Consider the following 22,940-nt stretch of genomic DNA (forward strand, 5'->3'; position numbering starts at 1 on the left):
AATACCCCATCTTGTGAGTTTGTCCGCTTTAGCTCAATTTCATTGATCTGTCTTGTCGCTGTCCTACAAAAAAAAAAGAAAAAAAAGAAAAGAAGACTGAATCCCACTACTCAATTTTACATTTGGAGGCCAAAATGTAAAAAAGAGGTGTACCTGTCAGTCAGAGAATGCCACATCTATTCTTCAGTACCAATCATCAGATACCACAGTGGTCCCAAATTAGATTCATTCCCCAATTATTCAAAGTATTTGCTTTTGTCTGCCTGGTGCACCAGATGGGTGGGTTGCTCACTTTTGGGAGTAATTCGCTTGATGACATTATTCCAGGCAGGCCCAATCAATCACAGAAAAATGATTTGACGTTTTTAATCACCCAGCTCTATCATATCATCCAGCTCCTCCATGAATTCTGCAAAGCTCCATTAGAATCTGCAGTTTCAGACAGCTGCCTGGCTTGCTTGCCCACACCTGGCCCATCTGTAGTCCCAGTTAACTGACTGGCAGTCACAGGCAGATCAAAGAAGTGCTGTCAGTCAGCCCACTGCTGCAGACTTCTGCAGGCTTCCCCTGACAGCTGCTTGTCACGTCTCTGATCTTCTGTCTGCCTGCTGGCTGCGAGGGAGGTGGGTTGGGTTGGGGGTGCAAGTTTTGGGTGGTGGGTGGCCAGAAGTAGATGGCAAGGCTTGTTTGGAAAGTTGTTTGGGGACTTTTGGGGGAAGACTTTTGGGGACTTTTCGGCTCACGCACTTTACCTGTGCATGGCATATTGTGCATGGCATATTATAAGGACGCCTTTTTAACCTCCTGATTTAAGGTTATCCTTAGGAAAACATTTGTCCACTAGGAATTAACAGAGGAGGTCTGTTGTTTTTGTCGAACTATCTGTGGCAATCTGGAATCTAAAAGGGCATCAGCTGGAGGTACAAGGATGAGATCATCACATTGGCCTGCCAAAGGCATGCAGGGAAACAGAACCTCATAATCAGGTTTTACACTCTGACTAAACGCACATGCAGGGATAATCTAGAAGATTGATTCACTGTTAGTGTAATAAAGATGCATCATAAATCCTGATGTAAATTGCTGAGGATAACAAGAGAAGAAGAGCGTGCTTTCCCCTTCTTCTTTCCCTTTCCACAGGTAGTTTTTTTGGGGTGAAAAAATGTGATTGACCAATGAGTAATTGGCTTATAATGAACACAGCGGGAGCAGGGAGAGTGGGGCCATGAAAGAGGAAACACAATGGATGAATAATTACCTATATAATTACCTCTGGGCCCTTAGGAAATGAAGGGGGCAGAGTTCACCTAAGAAGTTGCTGACAAGGATTTTGCCTCCTCTCTTCACAGGACAGGACCATGCATCGAGTGGTCCCCAGTGAGCCTTGTCCCGAACTCAACTGTCCGGAGTCGGAGCAGATTGCTTTGAGTGGCAGATGCTGTAAAGTCTGCAGAGGTATTGAAGAAGCATGATCTTATGCTTCAGAAAACATGCAAGAATTCAGACCTGTTAATGCACGAAACCTCCACACCTTTGGAGCATGTTTATATGCTAACTGTTTGATTTTGACATTTGATTTCAGGTCATTCAGCATGCCATTTACACTTTTTTTTTCAAATGAATTCTCCCTACAAGGTGGTTGGGTAGTTTTTCTGTTCTTTTCTGTAAGAAAGATCTCCTTTATTTTAAAATAAATTGCAGCAGTTAAAAAGTGCATGTGAAAATTGAATTGAAAGTTGTAAAATAATAAGTATGGTCTTTAAATTTTTACCTACTCATTCATAGTGCAGCGTAGTTTTCTGTGAAGTCAGATGTAGAGAGCATATTTGAGTGTATTGCCCTCATATACTAGTAAAAACACCACAGTTAAGATACTGTGGAGGAAAAAAAAAGGTGTGGAGCTATGATATAACCTTTCGACTGCCTCTGTATGCCTCTGTCACTCCTCTCCTTTTCTATCCTCTGAGTCTCACCCTTTTCCTCCCTGCCTCCCGCAGGTCATGACTTCTGCTCAGAGGGCAACGGCTGCATGGAGAACTCTGACTGTGTGAACCTGGAGGCAGGAGACTGCTGTGTTTGTAAGGATGGCTTCCGCCCACTGCGAGATGATAATGCCTACTGTGAAGGTATAGTGTGGTTCTGAATAACAATCTCTGTGTTAAAGTTTAGCAACTAGCTGCTCCCAAAAGCAGTGCCCAGACAAAGGCGAAGGTTTTATAGATTTATTGAAAAGCAGAGAACTTGAGTGGGAGAGGGTTTAGAGACAGAGGAGTGAAGAAAGGGTGGTTGGGGTTAGCAGTGTATGTCGGGTGAAAAGCATGATGAGGAGCTAAGTACACAGTAGACTGTCAAATTAAGAATAATGTGCAGAATGGAAAGTTAACATTGGCAATAGAAAGAACAGGAGAAACTGGACCTGAAGTAATGGAGCAGCTAACTCTGGAGGTGATGGTGGGATCTGGCAGGGACTGAGAGGAGAGACAGTTTGATATACGTGGTGAGACAATATTATGTTGTGGTGCCAACCACAGGGGTTTAAGGCTGGAGAGGAATAGCTGTGCACACAGATATGTGTACACGACAGGACCAACAGACTAACAAGAGACAGAAAAGTCTTGGGACAAAGCGCTTTAGAGATGACATTTGCAGCGAGGTGGAAAATGAGGACGTGCTGATCAAAGGATATACTGGATATAAGTCTCTTTATTCTCTCTTACTTTTCTTATTTTTGATGTATTCATTCACTTGTTCAGTGTTCCAAAAGTAATACAGCATTTTTATAATGTTTTATATGAATCATTTTCCTTCCTTTAGACATGCCAACATAATAATAGCCAAGATTTTTCTTTTACTTCTGCAGAGGTCATCTTACAGTCAGTGTGACAGCTTATTTTCCAGCTTCCAAAAGAGTGTTTATGCTTTTCAGTCTGGAGAATTATAAAACGAACTGTACAAAATTTGCCTCAGGCCTTTGGTAGATAATCCAGCACAAAGAATCCAAAACATTAGGTCACCGTTTCTAAATGTTTATAGTTTTTATTTTACGAAGCAGCAGGTTATTTGTTTCCTAGTTTGACTAAATCTCATTCAAAAGGTTACCCCCCACTCTGTACCCAAAAATGTTTGGAAGCTGTAAATAAAAAGAGAATGCAGCTATTTCTGTAAATCATTAAAACCATAAATACTTGTCGAATGTAAAATTGTTTTGATGCTGACAACATGTGTCAGACTGAGAGAACAAAAGACTAAAAAGATGAAGAAGGCTTCAGCACTGTGAACGACTAATAGGGAAAATAGGTGAACATAGATTAACTTAAAAATAATGTACCTCAGTCTTAAAATAAGATAATTTGGGTTTTTCATCCTCAGGTTGCATGATGTCATTAAAGGATTCAGGGAATCTGGAGAAAGTGCTGTACAGGGGACAAGTAGAAACCAGCTCTAAATGGCCATAATCTTTGTGCCCTCAGGTAGCACCGCATTAAAAACAGACTGATTCTCTAGCTGAAGTTACTGCACTGCCTTCGGGAGCAAAAAAACATTGCCATCAAACAGCTACAGCAAATAGTTGCTTGCAAAATCAAAATCATGGACTCTGCGTGCGTTTTGATGCATAAATGGCAGAGAAACCATTCTGTACAGTATTGATGATAGTGTGAGGTCCATAAATATGAGTAACTTCCCATTGATGCAAATGATAAGGCCGGTTTTGGAGCAACATACTGTATGTCGCCATCAAGATGATGTCTTATTCAAGGACAGCTTTGCTAAACCACATCCTGCATTTCTTTAAACTTTTTGGCCTTGTAATCAAACACTCTTTGAAAATCTTCAGCTTGTTATGAAAAATAGAAAAGAATTAATGGTTCTCATCCTAAAACTCCAATTTTGTTATTTAATGTGTGATGTTTCAAGCACACCTGCTCTTCATCAGACTGTGAAACACAGGGCAGCGGCATCTTATCGCCTGTGACAGGTCACATGATTGACCGTGATTGATAGCAATAACATCTCATCAGAACCGAATCGTGCCTTGTATAGGACAAACAGTTGATAAATAATCTACAGGTCATGCATATTGTAACTCAGATAAAGGTGCCTCAGCAGACAAAAGCACATTATGAAAAAACAAAAACTACAAATTAGGCCCCGAAACCCAGGAGAGTTAAATAATTTGCAAATGACTGCATTCTATTTAAATGTTATACTTTGCTGGTTTTATGCTTAGTTGGTTAAAGTGTCTGTCTTGTAAACAGGAGATCCTGGGTTCAAATCCCAGCAGTGCCTGATTCGTAGTGTTTGTTGTCATTGTTAACAGAAGGTAGATTTCCACAATTTCATGTACAATGACAATAAAGGGCTCTTCTATTCTATTCTGTTCTTTTCTCTCACACAGCCTGGCTTTCATCAGAGTCAGCTTTTTATATTTTTTACCTAAAAAATGGAAACACATGGGAGCATTTTCAAAATATTTTCCCATAAACCCCTTAGTTGAATTCATGGTCTTTTTTTTCACATAATCCTGTTGTGATGGGAAATGTAATCCTCTCATTATCTGTGTCCACATCAACAATAACTGCTTTTCATAATACAATTCGAGACCCTTGTGTTTGTCTTCTTAGTCAGTAGATTAATTTCTGATATAAAAACAAGCTCAGAGTTTGTATGCGTGCATATGTTATTGGTCTCTCTGTTGGCCATCAGATCGCTCATCACTGAGGTCATGTATTACTAAATGCCTGCAAAGGTTCACAAGTCTGCTGCCTTTCTGCGCTTTTAAGTCAAACACAATGGGATTAATTATATCAGCGCTCTTCCTTTACACAAAGAGACACTGTTTTCCTTTATTGCCTTTTGAACGCCCCACACTTTTAAATTGCCCGACTGAAAAACACTGTCTCCACCTCATTGAGCAGGTCATTTTATGTTGATGGGGAAGCTATGAAAAACCTGCTCACAGAGTTCAAACGTTCACCCTAGAAATTGATGGCGCTTCAGATGAATTTCTCATCTGCCATCTTGGTGGAATCTTACCAGATGCGTCATTAAAAAATGATAACTTTATCATCTCCAATGCTATCCTGTACTAAAAAATGTAGCAAACATCATGTAATAACTGCTACCCCTGTGTATCTCTGGCGTTAATGAGCAAACAGGGTATCAAAGTTATTTAGATTCATCTGCTTTTGACCCCGACAGCTGCCCTGTCAATATTCAGCCTTCTTGATCTTTCTTTTTTTTATTGTGTCTGTGCAGTTTTAGACCCTCAGTCCGTGAGTTCATGCCTACAGTCATCGCTCTCTCTCTAATGTAATCAAGATGTGGCTCAAGTGTCACATAAGAAGACAGGCTTCTTATTTTATTTTTTTTTAAATTGTAACAAGGGTGTAAAATGATTGAGTAGTAGTACTTCACAGCTTCAGTGGATTGCACATTAATTTAGTGATATGAGCAGTTGTCCAGGTAATTAGTCAGAGGGAATCTGCATAATTACAGATACTATCTGACTTAAGTTAATGAGGAGTAATGCTGTGGGTTGCAGGTTGTAATCAAATAGTAAATGCAACCCTCATCCACCATAGCAGTGTATCTCCATGATGTCCTTGAAAACAACATTCAGACAATGGTGGACAATAACGAACATTAACGGCAGCGCCGTTGCTGAGCTGGAACCAGTGTCACAAAAGGTAAGTGTAAACAAATGTGCAACAGGAATAATTTAGCACAGTGCTAAATAATTTGTTTTCTTAAACATTATTGCTGTTGTGTGTTTGTTTACACCTGCCCAGTAATAAATCCCACAGTGGTGGAGGTACTTGCTACTTACTAAACATTAGTTATAGAATATGAAACATTGTACAGCTTCTCAACAGGAGAAAGGAATTTAAAATGCTATACCTAAACCATTACCTTGAAAATATTGCTTATATTGTAGGCAGTACATCAGGAAGATTGTGAGTATGAGTCAGACTGAAGCAAAGGATTTTGTATAATAACAAGAAGACTGAATTTAAACTTTCTGTTGAATTAGTTACATTAAACTTATCTAAACCCCTGTTTTGAAGGCTCGTGTTGAGCTTTTTGGTTGCCTTCATATTTGTATTTTTTAAGTAGACGTTCAAAGTGAGCATCAAGCAAAAATTTAATTATATGCAACATTCACTGACTGGAAGAAATTAGTTTAACATTTAAACCTATTTTCTGCACATTCCAGCACATAAAATAAAATTTTTTTTGTGTTTACACTCAGTCTTTCAAATAAATGCAAGTAAAACACAACAGAAAATAAATAAAATCAAAGACTAGCGGTCCTGTTGCTCTATTTTCACCTGTATAGCAGGAGTGACGTAGGCGGAGGTTTACCCTGGTGCAGGTGTGCCGCAGCGGTCAGTGGAACAATCCGCGAGTTTCTCTGTGAATTTCACATTACGTGGTAGCGCACTCGGTGCTTGCTCGGAAGTTAAGGGGTTTTCTTCCCACTCAGTGAACAGCGGACACTAATGTTTTTGTCACTTTTTATGGAATCAAACTCAAAGTAAGGTCAGTTCTTCCACGCTTTAAACGCTGCACGGTCATACTCTCTCCCGCACTCGATATATTATCCATTGTTGATCTGCACACAGCTGTTGTCACGAACGTCGCACTCGCTTACGTCATTGTCATGAGACACTCTCGCAAGAAAATCACGGTTTTAGTAACGCAGTAACGCAACGTGCTTACGGGAAAGTAACAGTAATCTAATTACCGTTTTTGCAATAGTAATCCCTTACTTTACTCGTTACTCGAAAAAGTAATCGGATTACAGTAACGCGTTACTGCCCATCTCTGTTGTCCACACAAGAAGTATGTGAAGTAACAATATTATAAAAGCAGGAAAACTCTTGCAAGCATACAGAGGTGTTAGTGTTATAGGCATAAAATATCTGCGCTGACCATCTTAAGACTTTGAATTGATGGAAACTGAGCTTTCTTTTAGGTCCATGAATGGGTTTCACCTCTCATCCGAGGGACTTCTTCAGTTCTAAGAAGTCCCTCAGATCATGTGACCCTTACGACTCGCATGATAATAGGGTGGGTCAACCGCTCTCAGGGCCACCTCAAGTGACAACCCCCCACTGGAGGTTAAATACCTGCTATTCCCCATCAGCTTTTAGAACTGAAGAACCCTCACAGATAAGAGAGAAACGTGTTTATGATCCTAAAGCGAAGCTCGGTTGGCTTCAGTTCAAGCATTTAAGACTACCATAACCTGGCTGACTGACTGTGATATTTACTGACCCTTTCCTGTTAGCTTTCTTCGTGGTATGTTAGGTCTCCTGCTAGCAAACAGTCCACCACAGGTAATGTAGTGAGTTGTAAACACAGACCAAAATAAAATTGAATTAGATCGATCGTGTCTGCTGTCACTGACACTCGGCCTGGCATTTCAAGTTCGGATCAGATTGATGTCCCATCCGAATAACTGATCAGAGCATCATTTATACAGAGTATTCAATGTAACAACAAAGTATCACCTATAAAAGCACAACATTAAGTTCTTATAGGATGCACAATACATTACTATACATAAATAAATGTGGGAAGCATACACATGTAGTGTAAATATCCCAGAAAGTCTTTAATTCATTTCAATTCAATTGAATTTTATTTATTTAGTGCTAAATCACAACAACAGTTACCTTACGGTGTTTTACCTTAATTCAACAGTACAGCTGCTAGCTTGCTACACAACAGATGTAGTTACAGATATTTGTAATTAGTGATTGTTTTTAGGAAGGAAATAAAAGAAATATCCCATTTTCCTAAAAATATATCCAACAAGATAACCAGCATAACAGTGTCACTTAAGCTGAAACAGCTGCAGTATTGTAGTAGTGTGAATTGAAAGACTCAAAAAACATGTTAAAAGTTTGCAGCTTGATTCCTTTTGCTCTTTAGTGATCGCAAGTTTATCACACAAGCTCTTTGAACATTTTCAGCAGTTCATTCTTGTAGAAATAAGGATGTAGCCACCCATGTCATTACCAGCGTAAAAGTGAGTGCAAGCAGACAGACCTGTGCCTCCAACATCAACACTTCAGGCCCCAAGTATTCATCTCCATTAATCTCGAGAGCAGGCTGACTCTTGCTATGAAATTGGATGGCCGTGATTGTGGTTAGTTTTTGCATCAAAGACTGCACAGAGAAACCTGAAATTGAGTCAATTTGATGATGGAGTTCTCTCAAAAGCAATTGATTTTTTCTTCATCTGTCTCTGTACACAGTACATGATTGTGTGTGTGTGTGTGTGTGTGTGTGTGAGTGAGTGATGCTCAGTTCAACAAAAGAATGTTAGTGTTCATGCACCATTTTGTGGCTGCAATGAGATGTAAAGAAAGATGAATGAAACCACCTGCTTTCAATTCTTAATGAGCTTCAATGCAGCAACACTTGTAGGTGGGATTATAATTCAAACTTTAAGGCAATTATTGTATTGAACAAAGTAGGGAGATTAAAAAAACATAAAAGAAAGAAAAGCATGGGTACACAGCATACAAGACTTTATGTATATGTACACATATGCATATTTTTGGGTTATGTCAAACATAACGCCAAAGATCACTAAAAGCAGAAGCAGATACTAGCTCTTTAAAACATTCCTAGGTCAGAGATGCGCTCAAAATAGCCGATGAGATCACTTCTGTGTAAATTTTTCATAGAAACAGCAGTAGGGAAAACTCAGGGGGATACTAGCCCTGCCTTTGTGTAAGTCTGTGTGGGTGTGTGTGAAGTTGCATGTATGTGTTTGTCTGTGTGTTTGAGCGCTGAGTTCCCCAACAGAAAAAGAGCCCAGTTTTCTCTCCATCCTATTCTCACAGAGCAGTCAGACTGAAGGCCTATTTTGCTACATGCGTGCATGTGTTTAGGACAGAATTAGACAGAGCGGCGAGCAGTGGAGAAGTGACAGACTGTGTGATTGTCTCTAAATTGAACAATCAGTATAGTTCAACGTGTTGAGATAATGCCATTATTCATCTCAGCATTGTAGAGGACTGCAGGCAGAGAGACATCTCCCATTGTTGTCTGCTTTTTGAAATGCCCTACTTTAGAAATTCACTGTCAGAATTGTGCAAAAATAAGAGCTGTTTGATTTTTTTGGTTGCAATCATATGGGAAATGTTAAAAACGGAACAATATTGTGTTAAATGAAGAAGTGGAGTATGCAACGGGGCTTTGTGTGCATACAATATCGCAGATTGTGGCATTTTATTAACTCACTTTACTCGCTTTACATGCAGGCACAGCCTCATTATTGAATTAATCATGATTTAATGAACCGCATTTAGACAAAAGCACTTCCAGTGTTAAATAGTACAACAAGAAGTGAGGTAACTATATAAGCGTTATGGGGTCATTTGATCCAATTTAAAAGTAAAACACCCTACATGAAAGGTATCTAACCATGAAGATATCAGCCTCTAAGATTTCCGTCTCTACTGCAGCACGGTGCTGGAGAATGGAATTTAACTGGGAATGCTTACGACGCGGAAAGTACAGAAGTATCGGAATAGCAGTAGTCTGTGTTTCATTATAAACAAATCAGCAAAACTAGTGACGTGTTTGCCTCAATGCTTCTGAGTGTCTGGCTTGTCTGTTTTTTGAGCCTGAATTTGTTATTTAGATCAAATGTAACGGATATTTAAAATAGAGGCAAATTCCTAAAACAGCTGTGCATTGAAGTAAACTTAATCTGGAGTGCTCGGGACTCCTATAATCTGTGCATTATTACATATTTGCTGTGATAATGATTGTTTATCTTAGAAGGATGATGTAGAGCAAAAGGATGATGCATTGTAAGAGTGGGACATGTTGACTACTGATGTGGAATTAGAGCAGTAATAATAGTAATAATATAGATATATAAGCCAGGATTTAGGTTCACAGGCAATAGGTGTGGAGTTGTTCCCCTAGCTATCTGTTTGTTTGTTCTTGTGATATTTTGGACACTAAGTACAACTTTACAGCTAGAGAAAAAAACAAAGAAACAATAGTCTGGAAGATAACATTTGAATACATTATATGTGATATTTGGGTGAATTGGTCCTTAAATGCACACAGGATACAGCATATATGAAAACAAGCATGTCAACACATGAACATCAATTACGTACTTGAACAAATTACAATTGTAAACGGGGAAATATAACAACTGTATATAAAAGATGGACATACCGAGAGGAAAATTAACAGTTTCTAAATTTCATGGTAATTTATTTTAATGCAAAGAGACAAAAAAAAATCCAGAAAAAACACATTACATAAAGGTTATAAATTTCATTGACTGTCAAAAAGTATTTTATCCCCAACTCCCACAGACTGTCTACAAGTAATCAATCAGTTACAGATAATCCGGATCTCAACTCATTATACATATAGAGAACACCCATCCACAGAACCAGTTTCTCCCATTCATTTGCAATTACTTGGAAATGAACGAAACATAAAGTCAACAACAATCGCACTCAGTCTGGAGTGTAAGAACTTGCCTCATGGAGTGAGGATGATCACGAGAAAGGTGGTGGATGTGCCCAAAACTACTCGGGAGGAGCTGGGTAATGATCTGAAGCCAGTTGAGACATCAGTCACCAAGAGCACCGTTAATAACAACCCTATATTGTAATGGAATGAAATCTTTCAGAACCCACACGGTCCTCATACTCCTTATACTCCACAAGTACAGAGAAGACTTTGGAGAAAGTCCTGTGGGCAGATGAGACCACAATCAAGCCCTTTGGTGTCAACTCGACCCGCCGTGTTTGGAGGAAGAGAAATGCTCATTTGGAGCCAAGGAACATCATCCTCACAGTCAAGCAAGGAGGTGGAAACATTATGCTTTTGGGCTGTTTTTCTGTTAATGGTACAGGATGACTTCACCACATTGAGGTGATAACGGTTTGGGCCACATACCATACAATTTTAGACGAGAACCACTGTGTACAAACCTGGTGATCAACTACAAGAAACCGCTGTACTTGACAACAAAGGTTTAATTACTATGTCACGTTTTGTTTATTAATCACCTAATTATTCCACTCAATGACATGCAAATCAATTGGTAACTTTTACGTGATGCGCTTTTTTTCCGGATTTCAAGTTGATATTCTGTCTCTCTCCATTAAAATGAAACCACAAAAGAAATTCAACACATCTCGTTTATTTGCGAGCGAGCAGTCTTACAAATTCAGCTGAGAATCGAATAAGTATTTCCCCCCACTGTAAATGACAAAGTGAAGTCACTGTGGAAGCACCTTAATCGCGCACTCTCTCTAATTGCCACCCCACAACAATGGTTGCAAAAAGAAGTCCAATTGTATCGAAGTCTATGAGAAAAGGAACCCACTTCAAAACTGATTTATGAGCGCAGTAAACATTTCCCCGATGAGTTTATGGTCTCCATCAATAATTTGAAATCTGATGTAGTACAATATGATGTTTGTTTTGTAAATGATACTCTTCATTGTTTCAAAACAATAAAGATGATAAAGCAGGGTATGATTTAGTGCATGGCTAGCCTGTGATTGATTGTCCTCCGTTTCTCAGTCAGATTCACCCTTTCAAAGATGGTAGCAGTCAGTTTGTCACAACCAGTTAGCTTGTGCTAATTTTATATTTTTTTGTTAAGAATATTAAAATCAGCAAGGAAAACAAAATTGCACATAACATGTCCTAATGCATATTTTTTAAAAATGATAAAGCAACCACAGGATAATGAGACTGTTGGGCAGAGAACAAAAGCAAGAATTTTAATAATTGATTAAAAAGGACTGGACCACTTGCACGCAGAATGTGTTATCACCCATAAGCCATGAATGTGTGTGTATGTGTGCGCATAGTCGAAGTACACCTTGTGTTTGTGCGCAGACCAATCCCATTGCTGCAGCTGTCTTTTAAATGTCACAAGGTGGCAGCAGGCTAATTGGCACTGACTGAAGAGCACAGCCCGCTCCAAAACCCAATCACTGCTGGGATGAGCCCTGAGCCTTTGGTCTCCCCACCTGCTAGGGCCCTGACCCCCACGCACTTTGATGAATGGCACACATGCACACTCAGGGAAACATATACACATCCTGACTGGTCATGTGTGTTTACCTCTGTGACCCTGCCGAAATGTCACCCACAACAGATGGTACCACCATCACTGGGATAGTTCCCTCCTGTGTAAATAACAGTATCTCAACAAACTCACCCACTACCCTTTAAATGTCACATGGGAGATCACTCCTCTGTGGTTCTTTTCCAGATGGGATCACACTCAGCTCTACTTTTTATCAGTGCGTTACGGTTACTTTGATTTCAGTGAAGAGTCAAAATATTTAAAATTGGGGCTGTTAGAGTAGAGGGAACTCTTTTAAAGCTGAGTAACCACCCCAAGCTATTTTCATGCATCCCACTAAGTAATTACTAGGTACTGTATGCATATTTTAAAAGCAAGTCAATAAACTGCCACATCTTAGAATAACTTTAGAGTTCCCTATTCCAGATAAAATCAAAACTATTCTACAAAGATCCTCATGTAGCTCTCGATACAACCAAAGCTCTGCATTGAAATGCAAAACCCAGGAAAAAAGCAAAACTCAGTACGCAGCAACACATGTTTCAAGACTAAGCATGATCTTCCAATCAGCCTTCCAGAGAGCTCTGATAGCTCTGGCCTACAGGCTACAAATAGTCACAGAGTGACGTGTGATGGATGATGATGATGCTCGATTGATTTACGCATGGTTGAAAACACTTCCCAGATTAATGACAACCCTGATGGAGACCAAAGCCCCATTCAGGCTTGCCGCACATAAACAAGGCAGTTTTGTCCATGACATTCACTTGAGTCATTCCAAATTGAAGTGAGTAACGTATGTGTTTAAAATAACTTTATTGACACACACCTACGTGCACTTCAAGCCTGTTAGATGTTTGCAGGTTCGAGGATCGTTGCAAAATTGGATGAATCTTTATTCCCAGGTGGAAATTCTAAGTTGCTGTTGAATGATGTAGATTGTGTGCAAAAACTGACAAGAGAACAAAAACACATGGTCTAACACACACACCTTCTGGCAACTCTACTTGCAGCGAGGCTCTTCCCAAACAGGTAGGCTTCTAAGTATTTACAGTGATTGATTACAGTGTGTCTGATATTTAGACGACTGCACTCTCAGAATGATTTATACTCTTGTTGCCTCCTAATGGTATTCTCTCCACTCAGTCTTCTTAATTGGCTCCCGCTCCTACCCAAATTGACAGTGACGTTTTGCATATTTGTTTTGGGTGTTTTCAGGCCGGCTTGTTTAGGAGTGATTGTCCAAATTGGCAAGTTGAAAATGTGCTGAAAACAGTTTTCTGCTGATCTGTAGTTCATCTTTAGGTACCGGCTCAGAAACGAATCATCTTTGTTCCATTTCCAAGAAACGCATTTGACTGTTGTTCTTTCGCACTCTGATTTCCCTACGGGTGTAAATGAAAGCAAGTAATTGTCCCTAAAGATTGGAAAAGTTAAAAACCAGACAGATTTATAAGCACCTCACTTCAGTGTTTCAAAAAAGTACTTTATTTTGAGTAAATTCGTTTCTTGATTAGTTTTTCCCAGGCTCACCTTCCAATACAACTTGCAGCATCACAATGCACAGAGACTCCCCCCACACTAAAACGGGCCTTTTATAACATTCTCCAACGCATTCATCCGTCCACGAGGAACCGAGGCCAACAGTGGAGGTAATCTGCTGAGTGGAACACAGATTGGCCAGCAGGGACAGCTTGTTGTCTATAGCGGTTTTTCTTTTCACTGTAGTACATTTGAAAGGAACTGGCTACTGAGAAATATCAGACAACATCTTGGCAAGCCTGGCTCCTCTGCTGTTTATTGGAAACCATCTGCGTGAGTAAGTGAGCTGGTTAGAGGAAGGAATGAACAGATGAAAAACACAAAAAAGAAAGAGAAAGAGTGGGAGAGGAAAAGAGTCCCTAGTTGAGTGGGACAGAAATGGGGTTCCTTTGTTGGATGTCCAAAGGAAATAGCATTGTTATCTCCCTATTCCTACATCTTGATTATACTGCAGTTTGAAGCAAAGATAGTGACGGTAGTCCCTATTAAAAACTACATGCTATGCAAGCGAGCAGGGATAAGTTGCTATTTCCTATTTACAAACTGTTTGTGTGCTATCACTTAGCAGTAGAGGGAATATTTAAATGTCAACACAACAGCACTTAGTAAGCAGGTTTGTGGTATCATTATCCAAATGAAAGTTGCATTGGAATGCATTTATATTTATATAAACATATATAAAGTTTGGGTACACAGGCATCATCTTTTACTGAGATAGTAGTTGCATTTTGAAAAGTCAATCACTCATCCCAGCATTTCTCATCAACCACGTGCACTTTAGTCACACCCCCTTCACACACACCTTCACATCATGACATTAGACTCTACTAGAGTAGCTTTGCATGATTCACAGTTCAAAATAATCCACATTTACCTTATAGTGAGCTTTGGTGCAGCCCCTTAGTTTATTAATCGTCTGAAACAAGCTTCTTCTTCTTTTAGCTCCTTTTAAGCTATCTTTTTTCCTGATTGGCTGCCTCTCACAAACAAAAGGTTTGAGCAGCAGACCCAGAGTGCTGTGTCTGTGGTGACTGTATAAAACACATCTTCTCTTTAAGCCATCATATATTGTCGATCGAACAGTAAAGAAGAAGCTCTCTGAAACCAAATGCTTACACATGTCTGCAGCTTCTCCTTACAGCCATTACTTACATCCTTAAGTCATTATTTTGAATTTTGGTGATGCATAATATACATAATAAATATTGTAACAGTATATATACATACCCTTCAATCAGGGTGATTTTGCTGCTTTTTGCTGGCACAAATATTACTCAAAAAACATTTTGTATATTTTTATTGTTCATATTTTCCTAAATAAGTGACTTGCACATTATCTCATTGTGTGGCAGCAGGAAGTAAAAGACACATCCTTCTCTAAGCATGGGAGATATATTTCTTGTCTAGACAATGCAAAGCTATTCCTTCTCCTCAGATATGACTATGATTGATTCAGTTGTTATGCATGAATATACAAAGATGAAAAAAAGAAAGAAAGCACAGCCACTTTCGAGCCATCAGTCGCTGTGTGGCAACAGATTGACCCCGAGCACTCCGTTCAGTGATAAAGGCTGCAGCTGACTCCTGGCCAACCTTCTTTGCCTAGTGCATCACGTATGTCCATGTGACAAGCCAATCAGGAAAATGGAGTGCATTAATGGAGATGGAGATGGTTTCTCTCCCCCACGCAGTCACACTATGCCCCTCATCATCTCACCCCCTAACATATTGTTTTAACATACGTAACTGCTGTCACCAGGGGCAGGATGGATGGTTATACTTAATAGGCTCTAAATCAAAGCTGCACTATGGACGGCCAATCAGAAAGTGGGAAGCTGTCACCAGATCCGTGCTCAAGGTTACTGCTGCAATAGTGAACACACTGAATTTTTCTTCCACTGCCTCTTCAGTTAATACCTTTTGGTGCCTTCTCTCCAGTTCTGTTTCTCTGCCATCTAAAGTCTCAATTGTTCACTCTCTAAGACACACTACACCATTTCACAACTTTTTTTTTTAACTTTCTCACTCTGTATGTTTATTCTACAGGTTTACCTGCTCTTTTCTTCCAACCATCTTCTTTATCTCTCTCACTTCTCAATCTCAGTCGTTCGCTCTTTGTCCCTATCTGTCTCATCTCATCGGCTCTGCATTATAGCTTCTTGTACCTTTGTTTCTAATCCAGTTCTTCTACTAACCTGCCCTTTTATCTGCACCTTCTCTTTTGCTTTCCATTTTCTTCCTGCCTTCATCACCTCCCTTTGTTTTCCTTTTTCTTTCAGAGCTAGTAAAGGTTTGGCCTCCATCCATATAGTGAAGGACGCATGCACCTTCATAGGTGGTTTGTGATTGTCTTCTTGCTTTATTTATCCGGGAAGCCTCTGAATAGCTTAAGGCAGCAAGTATTGATGGAACTGTGAAAGGAAGAACACCAAGTAAATGTGAATGCAACAGTTGTAGGCAGGTGTTGAGCTCTTATTTTGCGGGGTGTGGGCGGTGCGCTACCCAAGGACACGCAAGCTGAGTGAATGCCAATGCAAATCTATTGAAATTCAATTTGAAGTGCTCTTCGCTACAGCATCTGGCACAGAACATATTCAGCGGTTTTGTATCCTTTTGCTCACTTATAGACACTGAATACACAGAATTAATAATAAATTGGTAATGTCAAGAACTATAGAACTTGTCTCTCATAAATTGTTTTCAATTGACCTGTATTGTCAGTAGAAATAAAGCCCTGATGGATGTAACATGGCTGAGTTTGTTCAGTTTGACTGAATTGCATTTGATTGCATCACATTATCTAGATTATTTTGTTTACCCTGGCAGTATTTTGCATCTTCTGTCTGAAGGTTTGGCATGCAGTTTAGAACCCAGGAATAGCTGTTGCCTTAGCAACAGCTAATATGGATCCAAAATTGGAATCATGAGAGTGAGAAGGAAAAACAAAGGACAATCTAATAAATTATGATCTTGAAGCTGCACTAGCAAAGTTTCTTCTATTAATTATCATGAAGCATAAAGCCGCCAAAAACAAAGCCACGGCATTGGTTAATGAAGTTGTCATGGTAACATGTTAGGGAATAATTGTTTACACATCCAACTAAGACAGAGTAGCTAGAGTTCCAGAGAGCTGAATGGATGAATCAGTGCTTTCTATTTAGATAAATGGCTGACAAATAAAAGCTTGGACGTCATCTTCCAAGATAGCCAGCTGACTGCGGTCATAAAAAATAACAACAGCTTTAAGTCAACCTAACTCAAAAATAGCTCTCAAGTCGTCATACTCTACCCCATACGCACAAACATTTGTGTGTAAATGATGCTCAGTGGAATGATTGTTTTTCATTCCTTATGGAAAAATTTATCTTCTTAAATTATGTCAGTATATGCTATTGATCTCATGAGAAAATGTCTTCCAAACGCTAAGAAGCCTTTCCTGCTTGGAATAACAGATGCCCAAGGCTAAAGTGGTCTTTGTATTACTGAGCATATGACAGAGTAAGACTTGGATGTCCTAATCCCACAGTGATACTTCTGAGCAGCTTTTTAAAGGAATCTCCTCCACCCAGGGGTAGTCTTAGAGATATGCGCTATTAAACGTCCACTGCTGCATTTCAGTTTTGAAAAAAAAAAAAAACACCTAATAACCCTGTTGCACTGGTTATGATGGATTATATAATACTGATCTGGCCAGGGGGTGTTAATCAGTTTCAGCTACTTTTGTAATAATGAGATGAACAAAAGGTGCACTAGAGGTGCAATAATGAGATACCCCCCCTAAACGGGAGGCCACTGACATTTTTCCCTCCTCATCTTTTCTGACTGTTTTTTTTTAACTGTTTTTGGAGTTGGCTAGGGTCAGTGTCGCTACTGGCTGCATGAAGTGATGCCTGGAGCCTACAGATTTGCACAGGTAGTCCAGAGTATCCTCCAGGATGGCATATCAGTACGTGCCATTGTCAGAAGGTTTGCTGTGTCATCCAGCACAGTCTCAGGAGGATACAGGAGATTTCAGGAGACAAGCTATTACTCTAGGAGAGCTGGACAGGGCTGTAGAGGGTCCATAGAATACCACAATTGGCAAGTCCACCACTGGTGCCCTGTGCTTATCACAGGTGAAAGCAGGATCACCCTGAGCACGTGTGACATACCATGGAGCCATGTTATGCTGCCTGTAACATCATTTAGCATGACCAGTTGGGTTGTGGGTCTAAGATGATCTGGGGAGGCATAGCCAAGACCTTAACAGTCTGGGCAAAAGCACCTGACTGCCATTAGATATTGTGATGTAATCCTTGGACCCAACGCTGCTCACGAGAGTATATACAGAAGGCAGGAATTCATACCCATTACTGCAGCAGTGGGCAACTCCAGGCCTTGAGGGCAGGTGTCCTGCAGGTTTTAGATCTCACCCTGGTACAACACACCTGAATCAAATGATTAGTTATTTACCAGGCCTCTGGAGAACTTCAAGACATATTAAGGAGGTCATTTAGCCATTTGAATCAGCTGTGTTGGATCAAGGACACATCTAAAACCTGCAGGACACCGGCACTCGAGGCCTGGAGTTCCCCACCCCTGCATTACTGGTTCCCATGCTTGCCTGACCTAAATCCAATTGTTCACATCTGGGACATTGTGAAGTTGCACCTCAGGCTGTCCAGGAGCTCAGTGATGCCCTGGTCTACATTTTGGAGGAGATCCCCCAGAACACAATCCGCTGTCTCATTAGGAGCATTCCTACAAGTACAAAGTTGATATTTAACACTAACACATTACCCCTCCATATCAGTGGATCAGTACATATCCAGCATGATCCACCCCCCATTGAGACATGCTGTATTTTAAAGATTTAATTTAATTTTGTAATTGCATAGGTAATAAAAATCATGCAATCTTGAGTTGCAGTGAAAAAGTGTAACTAACCTTTATTTGAGACTAGAAAATAGAGAGATATAGCAAAATGGCAAATATATATTCAATACATAAACAAGAATAAACAAAGATAAATGCAAATAATATGTATAGCCAGACAAAGCCACACAGAGCCCAAGAGTTGATGGCAGAGCAGATATTTGAAGTTAAATGTCAGCCATTGAGATGGATCATTCAAGTTGTACAATTCTCTGTAATATATTTTTAAACAGTCTTAAATTATTTTCTAGATGGCAGTTGCTTTAAAATTTGAGGAGTGCTGATATACCGAGGTAGCTTTTGGAGGAGATCTTTATAAATAAAAATGACAGAGTGTGGGTTCTGTTCTTGTTGCCAGCCTGCTTTTTTCATAGGTTGCACAGTGATGAGTGTGAAATTTATCCCCTGTAATGAAATGCACAGCACAATGATAAACTGTATCAAGGTGTTCGAGGTAGAGTGAGTAGCATGAGAATGAGTCAAGCATGGACACGATGCTCGTCTGTGCGATCATGTCCCTGTCCTGAAAGCACGGAAACATGTTTCATTCAAATTTACGAGAACAATTCTTATTCACCGTTGGTGTGAAGAGGTTCGATGTTGCAAATAAGAAATGTAAATCCAGTGCAATACGGTCGCATTGTAAGAAAATACCTAAAACGCTTAGACAGCCAAGTTATGCCCTAACAGGTGCTGCTCATTTTGCTCAATTAGACCTCTGTGGAGCCTCTGCATACACAGTCCTTTATTGACATCACTCCCATTGCAGCTGTTATCCCACTGTTATTATCATTGTTTTTTGTACACAGTGTTATTTGACTATCTGTGCTAAGCTTAGGAGAGGCTTAATCACACAGGATGAGTAAAAATGTATTTGTTTATGTGCACACCTTTTAAATGAACTTCTCCAGTGGAGTGGTTCTGTGTAAAAAGTGGTCAAAGCACTGAGATCATCTGAGTGAGTGGGAAAAATGCAGACAAGCCGCTTTGTGCAATGATTCATTTTGACTGATTGAAAATCGAGCATTGCAATCTTAAGTGTTTCAATCCCCACCTCTTATAGACCCTCTGCATCTTTGTGACAAAGTGGCTAGGACAGAATTCATTTGCTATTTGTCACTTGCATATATTGTTATTTTGTGTTCTGTTATTTTACAGTCAGCCATAATGCTTTAATTTAGACATTGTTGGTGTAACTTCTCTTAACACACAATATCCCGGGTTTTGTTTGTGGTAGCAGTAGTTACATCCTTTACATCCATGCATGTGTTTTAAAGCAAACACTACTAACCATCAGATCATCTGAATTCTCTTCTGTTTACAGGCACATGTCTGGTAAATGATGTTTCTTTATGTTGCTTTGGTTATACTTACCATGGTGTCCATGTTGTGCATTCAGGTCCTATATGTGAGACAGGTGTATGGGAAGGGCCTCCCACTACTTCCTGTTTATATAGGGTCATGAGGTCAATGATTGCATCACTGGGTGTAACCAAATGGAGGATTTTTCATTTTGTATAGTATTGTTTGTTTTCTTTAAAGTAGCCTTTTGAGTTATATTGTATGCAGTGTTTTACTTTACAAACTATTTAGTTGAGTAAATGAGTTTGTCAGTTTCATGCATGACTTTATTCCTGTTCTTTGTTTAGAATTGTATTATTTGGTTTGACCTATTTTGTTTCAATGGTAGGGATTAACGAGGTCGGGTGTGGGCAAAGTCTTGTATAAAGCCAGTGGGATTTTTGCATGCCTGATTGATTGTTTTATGGTAAAAGGGAGATGCCAGCAATAAAATATGCTTAAAAAGAACTTCAATCGTCTGCTAATGATATTTACTTATCACCTTCCTTGCTGCTTAAGTTATGCTACATCACAATCTTGACCTCTGTCTCCCACTAATGAATTCAAATTCGTTTCTCAGTGGCTCTACGTGTGCAAAGTATTTAGGCCTACTAAAGGCCTAAGTACAGCAAGGAGGCTAAGTTTAACAGCGATGTACATGAGCTTCTTTTATGCTGAAAATCAAACCTAAGAAAAACCTAAGAAAAAAAACAAATGATTTCTTTCAGCAAGTGTCCAGAAAAAATATATGATTATGTTCAAGTGACAATTAATAGTAATATACAACACCCCAGATAATAGTAATCAATAGACCATCAGCCTTCAGCATGGGACATAACTGCTTGTTTTTTTATCTGGCCAGTAATTTCATTAGTTTTCAATTGAAAGAATTCTCAGTGAGCAACCCACATCTCATTTAGCTTTGTTCTCACCCCTTCTCTGCTTTTCTCTCTCCCCCTCTCTTCAGATATTGATGAGTGCGCTGAAGGAAAGCACTACTGCAGGGAGAACACCATGTGCGTTAACACCCCTGGTTCCTTTATGTGTATCTGCCATACGGGCTACATCAGGATCGATGACTATTCCTGCACAGGTGAGTTCGTATGCTAGCCTTTTGACAGTCAAGTACACAAAGTTCTGGTTTCATTCTACTTCTCTGTTTCAGCTATTTTGTGAAGACATTTATGAGACCTTCAAATCATATGCACGAGGATAATGCCTTTGCATGGGCGTGAACAATCTGTCTGCATACTTACAGCAAGTTACTGCCAGCTAGAAATGATTTCATTAACATCTTTAGTCATGCACTGGAGGATGGTATTATGGTATTTTATGTCGTAATAAGTACTTCAGCCAAAAGCTGCACAGAAGTCTGGAGATATAGAAGAGCAAGAGTCAGCCAGTGCCAGCAAGAGTCAGTTCAGACATAAACATTGTGAGTTATCAGCAATGTTTGACAGAATGAGGAAGCTGTGTAATATAAAAAAATCATGTAATGACAGGAAGACATAGGTATCAAGCAATACCTGCAAAACATGTTGTAAAGCTTTGCCATGCGCTACGCCTCCTCTAACTTTTTCTGTCACATCCCAGATGGTGGCTGGTTAGACACGTGTCTGCAAATCTGCCACTTGATGTGCATGTGGAAGGATAAATGTCAGAATTTCATTTGTACACCTTGGTCACTTAACATCTACAGTCACACTATGGTAAACAGTGGCTGGAGACCGCGGCATGACCAGGGTTGAGACAGCATGCAGTCAACTGCCATCTTTGAATCAAGTTTGGTGCTACGAGTTTGCTACGAGTGAACTGAAGTTACCTATTACATGCAATGTGTTTGTGATGATGAAGCATTTTACTGTGATAAATCAACAAAAATCACAGACGTGTCGTGTCTATCTAAATATACAGAAATTTAGATTACTTGCATTCAGAGTGAGTTCTGAAAAATTCTGAAATTCCTCTAAAGATAGTGACATAGTTGCAGCAAAATGACCTATGCACTGTATAAGAATTTTACCAGCTGGTAACCAGTTGCAACCACAACCACATGCAACCACAGATGCATTGTAGATGAATTGCGCTTATCAGTGCAGACTGACTTTGATTGATTGCAACATGTTGGCAATCTGTCTACATTTACAAATGAAGTAGAAATTATTTGCAATTACCAAACGCTGGCTAATCTGTCTGAGAATGACTGAGTCAATCCAAGTCAAACTGGTTTGGAGATCAGTTGGCTCCCACAAAGCAACCTGAGCAATTGCCTTGTAATTGAAAGTAGTCCCTAAGAGGTCAGGCATGCAACACCCTCATCCCCTGGGAGACCAGCTGGTTGCCACAACTACTGCCACAACTACCAACCCCCTGAGTGACCGTGGCTCAGGGGGTTGGGAAGCGTATCTGTAACCGGAAGGTCGCCGGTTCGATCCCCGGGTTCTCTGTCCTGGGCAAGGCATTTTTCCCTACCAGAGGAGCCGATGAAGCGATATGACAGCCTCGCTTCTGTCAGTCTGCCCCAGGGCAGCTGTGGCTACAACCGTAGCTTGCCTCCACCAGTGTGTGAAAGCGAGACTGAATGAATAGTGGCATTGTAAAGCGCTTTGGGTGCCTTGAAAAGCGCTATATAAATCCAATCCATTATTACTTGCAGCCAATCACTAGATGTGAATAAAATTCCAACTTAGTCGCAAGGAGGTTAGCATCCTATTATTGCTTTAGTTTAGCTGAGCTGTATCCCACAGTGATAGAGAACACAACCATGGAACACTTAGTATTAGCCTGACTGCTTGATACTATAAGTCAGCACAAGCTGATAGCAAAGAAAACACTGACAGCTGAGACGAAGTGTTAAATCAATTTTCAGTTGCCTTGAATTAATAGAGATTACAAATTCTGTCTTTGTTAAAACTTCAGCTTTGTCAAACTGCAAAAGTAATTACATATATATATATGTTATATATGTTATATATATATATATATATATATATATATATATATATATATATATATATATATATATATATATATATATATATGTTATATA

The 22,940-nt window shown here is 39.7% G+C and overlaps 1 protein-coding gene across 1 annotated transcript in view; it reads left to right on the top strand.

Annotated features, from left to right (window-relative positions):
* nell2a (neural EGFL like 2a) overlaps positions 1 to 22,940 on the top strand; it is a 92,397-nt gene that overhangs the window by 31,869 nt on the left and 37,588 nt on the right. The window contains exons 11-13 of the mRNA XM_080868232.1: positions 1,350 to 1,455; positions 1,998 to 2,126; positions 20,859 to 20,984. Of these exons, the coding sequence (XP_080724358.1) occupies positions 1,350 to 1,455; positions 1,998 to 2,126; positions 20,859 to 20,984 (361 nt within the window). The remainder of the gene's footprint in view (positions 1 to 1,349; positions 1,456 to 1,997; positions 2,127 to 20,858; positions 20,985 to 22,940) is intronic.

The sequence above is a fragment of the Rhamphochromis sp. 'chilingali' genome (genome assembly GCF_963969265.1).
Source record: "Rhamphochromis sp. 'chilingali' genome assembly, chromosome: 2".
NCBI classification, from domain to species: Eukaryota; Metazoa; Chordata; class Actinopteri; order Cichliformes; family Cichlidae; genus Rhamphochromis; species Rhamphochromis sp. 'chilingali'.